At 40.8% G+C, this 12,112-nt stretch overlaps 1 protein-coding gene across 1 annotated transcript in view; it reads left to right on the top strand.

Moving 5' to 3' along the window:
* The window catches only part of LOC129766580 (ral guanine nucleotide dissociation stimulator-like 1), a 98,566-nt gene extending 89,658 nt beyond the window's left edge, over nt 1-8,908 (top strand). The window contains exon 8 of the mRNA XM_055767156.1: nt 7,785-8,908. Coding sequence (XP_055623131.1) covers nt 7,785-8,376 — 592 coding nt within the window. The 3' untranslated portion in view covers nt 8,377-8,908. The remainder of the gene's footprint in view (nt 1-7,784) is intronic.
* The last annotated feature ends 3,204 nt before the right edge of the window (nt 8,909-12,112 follow it).

The following is a 12,112-nucleotide window of genomic DNA, read 5'->3' as shown; positions in this document are numbered from 1 at the left end:
CGTGCAGGTCTCCAGTTCCCTGTTGGTCGCATTCACTGATTGCTCCGCAAGGGTAACTAAGCCGAACGGATTGGTGCCGGAGCACCAGTATACCTAACAGCGATTATAGAGTTTCGGCCGTCGGAGTGCTCGAGTTGGCTTGCAAAGCTGCTCACGACAATCAGAAAACCCGCATCAAGAACAGAGCAGCTTCGGTTCGGCGCTCATCAAGGCAACAATTAGTTTCAGTGAGTGGCAAAGTGTTTCTCCGGCACGTCGCATTAAATGTAATTTACTGAACAACATGTCACAAGCTGGATGGGAAGAAATTTTCCAACTGTGAAAGCTGTGGCGAGTGGCAAACGCAATAGCTAAACAGGAAGGTTTAACCGAACAAGATGGGAATATCGAGTGATAACAAAAACACAACACCAAAGGTTCTTTTCAGAACCATCAACATATTCATAAAGAGTAAACAGTAAACTAATCCATTTTTCAGGTAGATAGGTAGGTATTCACGTAGGAGAAGAGAATAAAACAATATATTTAAAATATATATATTTAAGAAAAGCTGTCCCCTTTGTATAGTCCTACGTCACTCCGGTTATGTCCCCGACATTACCCACCCGCCTTTTTTCTTGGAATTTACTCAGCAAAAATAATGCCCTTTCCCAACACTTAAAAACGACAAATGGTAAACAGTTTCATCAAAGTGATTTCTTCGATATGGGGATATATTCACTACATCATGTCATGTATTTCATATTCTTCATTATGAAATCCATATCCATGGCACCTATCGGTATCGAATTATAATCGACACCACGATTTTCGCTAAATGCTCCTTTCAGTTCGGCCTGTGAAAAACTTTTCTGAACTCTAATCCATCAAATTTGGATTTGTGATGTGACGCGTTTCGATAATAATTCGTTACCGATAGGTGCCATGGATATGGATTTCTTGATGAAGAATATGAAATACATGACATGATGTAGTGAATATATCCGAAGAAATCACTTTGGTGAAACTGCATTATAAAATTATTTGTGTACGAATTTCCTCGGAGGACTCGATTCCTCCTTTGAACATTAATAATCTCTTTCTGGCAAAACAAAGTGGTATGAATCACATTATTTGAATGATAGAATGAAGAAGTTTTCTGCCAATTTCCTTCAACTTCCAAACATATCTTTCTCCCGTTTGTCGTTTTCGCGTTCGCTAATCCTTTCTCACAACACCCATTTCTCGTTTGAGAAATTGTTGAGTAAACATTGTTTGCCAGTGCGCGTAGAGCGGGAATTCCTAAAGATTCATTGCACCTCTAATAAATTGCAGAAAGACGTGGTCTTACGTTGATCGCACTTGATTGAAAAAATCCAAAACGAAATGTATTTGGTCGCAGCATTATATGAGTAGAAAGCAAATAATCGCTCGAAAATGACTTGATTTTCGCGATGTGAAACATTTTCCGTTTTTCATGATAACAAAACCAAATGTATTTGGTTGCAGTGTTATATGGATAGGAAACATTAAAATAAACTATTTCGCATGAATGTATTTTTCAATTCCCAGGGGAACTGGCAGATTATTTTTCAGCAACGATGATAGCAACGAGAATTCCGCGCGTGTATGTGTGTGTGTGTGTGGCGGCTGCTCCGATGTTTCAAGCGGAACCGTGGCATCACTCTCCTCCTGATGGATTCCCTTTTGGCCTTAGGTGCACAAACAGGCTCTTGGTGACACCGTTCATCAGCGTTTTCATGATAAACGAAATTAGCTTCACAACAACAGCGACAACATGCTCCAATCGCTGTTCAATCATAACTGAGTGGGTTTACGAGCGGCGCTCGCTTATATACCGATTGGTGATTTCAATAGCCTGTTTTGAAAGCAATTTTAAGACTATTGAAACAAGTTTTTTATGAAAAAGTAACAAGTATATGACGCGTAGACATTTTGTCTTTCGAATGAAGTGTTTATCATACCATTTCGTTCAGTTGTTTAAGAGCTATTAACGCTCAAAATCTCGGTCTCCAGCGTAACGCTTTCGTTCTCGAAACTTTGGTTTTACACCCCGGTATAAAAATGAAAGACGTAGTCCTACGTCAAAATGGAAATTCTGCCGTCGCCACGGCCAAATTGGTCGAATTGCACTACGCAGCCCCATCCACCGTATTCTCCAGATTTGACCCCGTGCGACTTTTTGACGTAGGACTACGTCTTTCATTTCTATACCGGGGGTAAAATCAAAGTTTCGAAAACGAAAGCGTTACGCCGGAGACCGAGATTTTGAGCGTTAATAGCTCCTAAACAACTGAACGAAATGGTATGATAAACACTTCATTCGAAAGATAAAACGTCTACGCGTTCTATACTTGTTACTTGTTTTAATCCAAAAACTTGTTTCAATAGTCTTAAAATTGCTTTCAAAACAGGCTATTGAAATCACCAATCGGTATATAAGCGAGCGCCGCTCGGAAATCCACTCAGTTCTAATTGAACAGCGATTGGAGCATGTTGTCGCAGTTGTGGTGAAGCTCTTCGTTTATCATGAAAGCGCGGATGAACGGTGTCACCAAGAGCCTGTTTGTGCACCCTAGGCCAGAAGGGAATCCATCAGGAGGAGAGTGATGCCACAAACGGTTCCCCGGGAAGACATCGCTACACACACATACACGCGCGGAATTCTCTCCGTTTGGATGCCATTCAGCATCGAGAAAGTTCCGGAAAGATCTAATCATTTCTGGAAAATAATCTACCAGTTCCTCTGGGAATTTAAAAATACATTCATGTGAAAGAGTTTATTTTAATGTTTTCTAACCATATAACACAGCGATCAAATACAATTGATTTTGTAATTTTTCAACCAAGTGTAATTAGCAGGAAAGCTTCTGAAGATTATTCTTCCCCATCAGTAGTAGGATATTTCCGTATCCAATATTATATGCGCACGCAATCGATTATTGCTCAGTCGCCGAAAGTTCCGAGCTCAGAGAGTTCGTTCCCCTCTAGTTTGCCTTCCAAATTGCCATCGTAAACCACACCTATTCTCGATTCAATCGCGGACAAAAAGCATACTTAAGCGATATTCTGGTAGCGAGACGCATTCATTTTTCGTGAGGTCATCGACAAGACAACATCGTTGCTGAGGGTGCTGGACGGCGAAGGATCGAGATCTGCCCTGAAACGCAAGCAGTTTGTTTGAAACTGTGAGGGAGCACAGAGAAGCCGATCCTTCAGGAGAGGAGAATGTGACCATCGAAGCAGCCGCTACACACACACATACACGCACGGAATTCTTTCCGTTTGGATGCCATTCAGCATCGAGAAAGATTCGGAAAATAATCTGCCAGTTCCTCTGGGAATTTAAAAATACATTCATGTGAAAGAGTTTATTTGAATGTTTTCTATCCATGTAACACTGTGACCAAATATGTTTCAATCATGTGCTATTAACAGGTGGTTATCGAGTTGGAATTAACCACTGGTGGGCTTCCAGTATCGAGGAAAATGTGGAAATATCTAATCGTTGCTGGAAAATAATCTGCCAGTTCCCCTTGGAATTGAAAATTACAATCAAGCGAAAGAGTTTATTTTAATGTTTTCTATCCATAAAATATCCATATAATACATTTGGGTTTGTGATTTGTCAATCAAGTACAGTTAGCAGGAAAGCTTCTGAAGATTATTCTTCAGAACAAGGTTTTTCGTATCCTATATTGGATGCATAAAACCTTGTGCCTCCAACGTAACGCTCTCATTTTCGAAGTCCCCCAAATATTCATTTATTCATTCATTCAGAATGGATTTAGATTCAACTTCAAACAAATGATCTCTAAATCAACGATAGTCCTACGTCACCCTTGCGGTTATACCATAGATATAACCCACTTCCTGTTTTTTGTTTCCATACTTGAAAAAGTCACTCGCCGGGCAGAAATTTGAGTCGAATGAGGACGTCATCGCCGCCACGGAGGCCCACTTTGCAGACCTCGAGAAAACACATTTTTCAGATGGATTAAAGAAGTAGGAGCATCGCTGGGTCAAGAGTATCGAGCTAAAAATTCTTGAACTCTCGGTCAAAACCGTCTGCTTGTAGCATCGGAACGGGGCCGATGCGCTCGAGAGCAAATATTGGGTTGGGGAAAAAGAAATGTCGTATATTGTCAATATATGGCAACACTTAAACATATCTTGTGTTGTACTTATCGAATCGGGTCATACTATGCGGCTATTTAAAGAGAAATTTAAAGAGAAGATGGTAACTGGTGATGAAAAGTGGATCACGTACGACAACCTAAAGCGAGAAAAGTCGTGATGGAAGCGCGGTGAGCCGGCCCAAACCATCGCCAAGCCCGGATTGACGGTCAGGAAGGTTTTGCTGTCTGTTTGGTAAGATTGGAAGGGAATCATCCACTATGAGTTGCTCAACTATGGCCAGACCCTCAACTCGGTTCTCTACTGTGAGCAGCTTGACCGTTTGAAGCAGGCGATTGACCCAGATGTGATCAATAGGAATGGTGTTGTTTTCCACCAGGACAATGCTCGGCCTCATACATCTTTGATGACCCGCCAGAAGCTACGGGAGCTCGAATGGGATGTCCTATTGCACCCACCGTATAGTCCGGACCTGGCTCCAAGTGATTATCATCTCTTCCGGTCCATTCAAAACGCTCTTGGTGATACTATGTTGGCCTCAAAAGAGGCTTGCGAAAACTGGCTGTCTGAGTTTTTTACAAATAAGGAGGGGGTGGGGGGTTTATAAGGGGGAATAATGAAATTGCCTTCTAAATGGCAACAAGTTTGCGAACAAAACGGCGCGTATTTGACTTGAATTGGATAATTTTAAGTATGTTAAATAAAGCGTCTAATTTCGATCAGAAGTACGACATTTCTTTTTCCCTAACCCTTTACATGGCTCGGATCGATGTGTTGATTGCAATGCCAGATGCACAGCGAATGAAATATTCGCTTGCGTCCATAGCCCGAGGGGAAACATAAAACACAAAACGAGCAGAATAACCGTACGAGACGAGACTGAGAGTTCTCCATAGAAGGGATGCAATACACTGGATTTTTGCGCGCAAAATAAAAATCGCGTAATTTCGAGCAAATTGCGTAAAAAAAGTGTTACGTATTTTGACAAAATGTTCTTGTTCGTAGTGCAGACGAGGTACACGCGTCGTTTGTGTTCTTGTGTGCGTGCGTGTTTGTGTGTTCGTATGCGTTTGTGCGTGTGTATGTGAATGTGTGCGCGTGTGTTTTTGCAGTTGTGTGCATTTGTGCGCGAGTGTTTGTGCATGTGTGCGCTTGTGCATGTGTGCGCTTGTGCATGTGTGTGCACGTTTGTTTGTGCATCTATGTGCACGTGCGTGCGCGTGCTTGTGTAAGTGTGTGTAAGTGTGTGTTTGTGCGTGCGCTTGCGTTTCTGCGAATGTACGCATAAAATTTTTGGATCTGGTCGAAAATCACGTAATTTCGAGCAAATCGCGTAAAAAAAATTGCGTTATTTCGAGGAAATCGCGTAAAAAATCACGCAAAAAAATATCGTGTAAAAATAGAATCCAGTGTATTTATACGCTACCGACAGCGTGCGCACTGTGCAAGGGTGGAGTTTACGTCGCAAATGTTCTCTTTTCGTTATCCCCTTCGTTGTTTCTATTCTCGCGGCTGCATAAGTTGCCCGCCATTGACAGCACGGTTAGGTGAGCACAAAAATGGACAGAACAAATGTATGGGAATGGAAAAAAAAAATGGGAATGCATCTCGTTTTCATCAATTTAAACCATTTACAGACTATGGGATTGTAATGTATAGCATATCAAACAAATCTTAGAGAATTTCCGATACGGTTGGTGAATTAATCGTTAGAATCCGTTCGCAGCGAAAATAGTTATTAACGTTGACTTTATTTCATAAAAACGTTACCTGTTTTCTGATTTGGCACCCTCAATGAAAGACGTAGTCCTACTTTAAAAAAAACTTCAAATATACTTTAACCAATCACCAAAATGTCCATTCACTCTTATTTTGTTTCAACATTCGACAAAAAATCACGAAAAACCGTTATTTTTCTACTTTCCAGAGTAGGCCCCCCACCCCTTTATATCAATACCATAATCTTTGATGAAGTTTGGGGGGATGACGAATTCTGGGATCATGGTCCCAGTATATTCCGGAATATCACAGCAGATTGTTTACAAATTTTGCTTCTGGAATTCTGTGCAAAAAATTGGGTGTTTTCTTAAATTGGCCAGAATGGAAGAAAAAGAAGTTAATTAAATTTACATAAATGTTTTGAAAAATGATATTGTTGGATACAAGGATCGCGAAGGAGTCGAAAATTGGAAAAATCATCACCTGTTTAGAGTTTAAACATTACTAGGAACATTAGACTGTTCCCCGGAAGGTTTAATCAAGGCGTCGAAGCAGTACAGTGGACCGGAAACTGCGCCAGAGTATCATGGAGGCTTTTAAAGCTAACCCAGGATTGAATGTGGCCAACAATCTTGGTGCTGTTCGCAGTATAGTTAGGAATATAGGAAGATCGCTTCAAGCATCGGGCTATTAAGAAACCGAACAGGATCGTAAATCATGGTAAAAACGTGGTATTGAAGATTGTCACCCCGATTCTGTGTTTCGATCGATTCCAAATATTTCGAAAGACTTGTTGATACTCCATTCTGTATTTTGTTCGAGCTGTTTTTGCATTTCGTCTTCTTCTTTATCTAAATCGGACAGATTATGAGATATATCCAAATTAGCAGGGCTTTATAACGAGTGTTTCTGCTTCTCACAGGATGAATATAGTGGAAATGTTTTTTTTGCGACGGCGTGGAACTTACACGAGGAATACCGAAATGTTTCGAGGTAGAAGAGTGGTGTGAACGATTGATCGATAGAATCTCTAGTATACGGGCTCACCTTAAGAGAGATTCGATCATCTTTGTGCAGATGGGTTGATTTTCAGTGGTGTAAACTCTTCCCACGTAGCGAGAGTGGCGTTATCCAGTCTTGTCTACTATTTCGTGGAGCTCGGATCAACGCACTTACTGGAAATTTTGGTGTATTTCAATAATGCACGGATATGCCTCTTACGCAGTAGGGCTATGTTCGAATAATGCTGCACCAATGTGCTCCAAGCGACAATGTGGGGTGATGGTGAGTAGCTTTACATTGCTAGGGTCTGGGCCTCACGAACTGCAGCACGACGGGTGAGGATAGTTTGGAAACCAAACCTGCTTTGTTATTGTTATCCTCCATCTGAGCTCTGATCTGTTGACTTGTAGTACCTCATTGTTGTCTAGTTTTTCATAATCGAAATCAACGATTTCGTTCCTCCCCCAAATTTTCTCTGGACGCTCTAAATGATGAGAATTTTTCCCTTGTTGTTCTGCGGGATCAGAGTCGGTTATACTAGGCCAAAAAAATAGAACTGATAGCTTCAACCAGAGCGAGAAGAAGACAATAGTTTCATGATGTTCTTGCCTTGTACTGCTATTTGAACAGATTATGAACAAAAAAAAGTGAAAAGTGAACAATTTATTGTAAGAAACAAATCATATTATAACTTCCCCAATTTCTTTTGGGTCGTAAATTGTCATACTTAGTTGACTTAGTGTGATTTCCACTCAAAAATTAAAAATCACCGAAAATTTGAAACTTGAAGCTGAAGTTACCAACTTTGTGGGATTCGTCTAAACTTTAGACTCTAAAGTGTTTAGCATCTGTTCATAAATTCATTATGATAAGCATTTATCTCTCTCTCTGATGTATCTAAAATAATTTCTCTCCTTTCTTCCCAGCTATAACTCCCGCAACAACTCTCTGGACCGGGACGTGACACCACCGAACGCTTCGATAATGTCCGCCGCCAGCAGCGTGTCGTCTCTGTCGATGGAATCGACGACATCGAGCAGTCAAAAATCCAACCACTTGAACGGAAGCGTCACCCGGACGCCCCAATCGCATCGGGCGCACAACAGCAGCGGTGCTAATTCGGTAGGAAAAACCCACAGCAACAACAGCAGCAGCAGCAATGGTCATGACGCACCCATCATTAACGGGCAGCTGAAAGAGGACTCCCCGCTGAAGAAGGGCTCGCCGGACTTTTACATCATTAAAGTTACCTTCGAGACGGACCAGGTCGAGCTGGACGGAATCGTGCTGTACAAAAGTATTATGCTGGGGAATAACGAGCGGACTCCGCAGGTCATTCGCAACGCGATGGTGAAGCTGGGGCTGGAAGGCGATCCGGATCGGTACACGCTGGCACAGGTGCTGCCCGACAAGGAGCTGCTGCTGCCGAACAATGCCAATGTGTACTATGCGGTCAACACGGCGTACAATTTGAACTTTATTCTGAGGCCAAAAAAGGACACGGATGGCGGTCGATGAGCGCGCGAAAAGCGGGAAGGGAACGCACACAAGGAACAATTAGCTTTTATTGTACATATATTTATTCGAAAACGGAATATTTTCCCCCCAAACAAGAATCTCGGAACCTGAAAATCTCTGTCAGACAAATAAACTCAATGGATATTATTATGAATTGTTTGATAATAGAGAAAACAAAACATATACACGAACCGGTAGTGTAGTATAACACAATGTAACAACTCGAATTACACAGGAAAGTTTTTAGTCGTATCGAAAGAAGATAAGTTTTAGAAGCATATTTGAGCCCTAACGAAGGAATTGTATATTTGAGAAATCCACTGTGACTAAATAGTATCATAATTAAATGTGTACTGGACAGTAGAGCTTTGCATACCATGCATACATAACGGAATTTGATAGCCGGCGAGCAGTTCGGCGTTTTGGTGTTATCAAATTGAATGTAGAACCGAAGATGTATTGGTGTGCAACACTATCGATCCTGATGGAATTGGGACAACTTATTGGAAATATAGTTCCGCCGAAATTGAAACTTGTGAATGTGCAATATGAGCAATGTGGAAAGAAAGCCAATTTAAAATCAATATGAGTTCTGCCTGTAATATCGGACGTGGATTTCTGGTTACGGTCATATATGAATTTGGGATTCTAATTTCATACTTGGGTTCCAAAATTAATTTCAGATATCCCGACTTCCTAAAGAAAAACGACAGTCTCATGAACCAACATTAAAAAGAAATCGCTTCTATAACGTTTTATACAACCCTATTAAACCGAACCGTGTGAATGGGAGAGACGAATGAGTTCATGATTTGTTGCTGTTATGTGTATACAAGGTTGGAGACGGACATATCAAGAAAGTCGGTCTAGTCAGTTACTGCAGTGCAGCTACTCACACCGTGTGAACACATCATGCCAGTTAGTGTCATGTGTAATCCGGCGTGCGAGCTACTTCAAAGTTTTTTGAATTTACTTGCACTCGCATCCCTCAAAACGTCAAAAACAGAATTTAGCGTTCGAATCATGGATGCCAAATATAAAGAAATGTCTCTATTTTTAAGATATTTGAAAATATGCGAAGATATTTAAAGACTTGAGAATTATTGGAAAAACAAATAAAACCCTCATAGTTTCTAAATGAAATCGTTGTTATTTCGTTTTGCACGCTGGCGGGGCACGCTTTCTTTTTGAGATAGTTTTCTTGAGAATCTCTAATATAGAATCATTATCAGGCACAATTTTCATTCAAAATTCACTCACAACTTGCAAAAAAAAGTATTGTTCTAAGAAACAGAATACATACTCGATTTAAAAAAGTACATTTTCATTCATTATTTTAATTTTTGATGAATATTTATTCCAACTGCAAATCTACTATCACAAATTGGTATACGAAGCTGCTGGCAAGGCGAAATAAATAAAATTTAAAAAAATCTTTCAGACTGCCATTTATAGCATCACATACCTCCGGAATTATCTTAGCTATGGATGCTTTCGAGATTCTAAAAAAATATCAATAACAATCTGAACGATATTCCAGAAAAAAGGCACATCAATGTCATTTCTAATTTCACTCTTGCAGGTACAGCATCCCTCATGAGTGTATCTTGGCGTTGTATTTGTGGAGCAATTAAACCCAATAGTTTTTCCACCTGTTCAGGTGTTATTCTCAACACTGCTTTGTAATCTCGGGGATCCTCATCGCAGAGTTCCTTCAATATTGTATTTGTTGTTCCTTTTCTTTGCATCCAATTCCTGGCCCGAATCCCTTTTTTCTTTCTGTTTTTTCGGATAGTACCTTCAGTTCAAAGAAATTCAGCACAAAGTATGTATTTTTAATCACGATCAGCTTCTGTTTCGCTATAAAATTGTGTAATGATACATTCAACTGAAAACCTAAGAAGAAAACTGCCAATAGAGAAATAGATTTCGGATCAATCATCTGACAAATTCGGACCTGATTGCTGTTTCTGACTATTTGATGGACTTTTGAAAAATCGCCTGGCATCCCTGGTAAACCCGTGCCGTCATATCTAGTTTCTCGCCAACAGCTCACACTGTGTGAACGGACAAGGCGAATAAACCAATTGTCAAGCGAGTTCACCGGGTCAGTAGCTGCTCATTGACAAGTCAGCTACTAGCAACGTATAAATGGGCCTTTACTCGCACTCGCATCCCTCAAAACGTCAAAAACAGAATTTCGCGCTCGAATCAGGGATGCCAAATCTTTACATTGTCTTTACATGTCTCTATTTTTAAGATATTTGAAAATATGCGAAGATATTTATAGACTTGAAAATTATTGAAAAAACAAATAAAACCATCATAGTTTCTGAACGGAATCGTTGTTATTAAACGGTTTTATTTAGCTTGCCCTGTAATCTGTTTGTATGTTTGTAACATGTTTGTCTGTAGCGCTTACCCACATTAATAGAAATTTGGCCCCCTTCCTGTTGACCGATTGATCTGAAATTTGGAACACACCTTCATCTCTGTAGTCATTACAAAACTGCGTATTTCATGATCTTGAAAATCCAAGATGGCGGCCGCTACAAAATGGCGGATCCCTTTCTTCCTCAAAACCTCATCAATGTGGGTTTTCCAAAATCCCATCAATATGGGTGTCAAATGAAAGGGCTTGACTAGCAGAATACGGTTATTAAAGAAAAATGCAAATCCAAGATGGCTGCCACTACAAAATGGCGGACTACATATTCTCTCAAAACATCATTAATATGGGTATCAAATAAAAGGGCTTGACTAGTAGAACACGGTTATTTATGAAAAATGCAAATCCATCAAAATTCTACCAAATGGCGGATTACATATTATGTCAAAACCCCATTAATATGGGTATCAAATGATAGGGCTAGACTACTCAGCAAACATTAAATCGCATAACAAGCGTATATATTAGGCTGTCAAAAAAGTCCAGCGGTGTTTTTTTTGAATTTTCATTTGTTCATAAAATTAGTTACAATCATCTGTTTTAGGTCAAATATGCGCCGTTTTGTTCGATGACTTGTTCCCAACGAGATGCCAACTTCATAATACCCCTGTTATAGAAGCTCGCTTCCTTATTGGCAAAAAACTCGGATAGCCAATTTTCACAGGCCGCTTTTGTGGCTAACATCTGACTACCTAGCTCGTTCGCCATGGACAAAAACAGGTGGTAGTCACTTGGTGCAAGGTCCGGACTATACGGCGGATGCAAAAGAACCTCCCATCCGAGCTCCCGGAGCTTCTGGCGCGTCACCAAAGAAGTGTGTGGCCTGGCGTTGTCCTGATGGAAGACAATGCGGCCTCTGTTTCTCAAAGATGGCCTCTTCTTCATGAGTGCTACCTTCAAGCGGTCCAGTTGTTGGCAGTACAGGTCCGAATTGAGCGTTTGGCTATAGGGAAGCAGCTCATAATAGATTATTCCTTGACAATCCCACCAAACACACAGCAGAAGCTTCCTGGCCGTTAATGAGGGCTTGACCACCGTCTGAGCCGCTTCAGCGGGCTTCGACCACGACCGTTTGCGCTTCACGTTGTCGTAAGTGACCCACTTTTCATCGCCAGTCACCATCCGCTTCAGAAACGGGTCGATTTTGTTGCGATTCAGCAGCGATTCACATGCGTCGATACGGTCAAAGATGTTTTTTTGCGTCAACGTGTGTTTTTTTTTATCTGTATTATAGTGATTTTCAACTCATTTGGCTGGTTCGTCACTTTTACTTCCATTTTTGGAAGA

Source organism: Toxorhynchites rutilus, chromosome 2, assembly GCF_029784135.1.
Source record: "Toxorhynchites rutilus septentrionalis strain SRP chromosome 2, ASM2978413v1, whole genome shotgun sequence".
Lineage (NCBI taxonomy): Eukaryota > Metazoa > Arthropoda > Insecta > Diptera > Culicidae > Toxorhynchites > Toxorhynchites rutilus.
The sequence above is the reverse complement of the archived record's forward strand: the minus strand, read 5'-3'. Positions and strand labels throughout refer to the sequence as shown.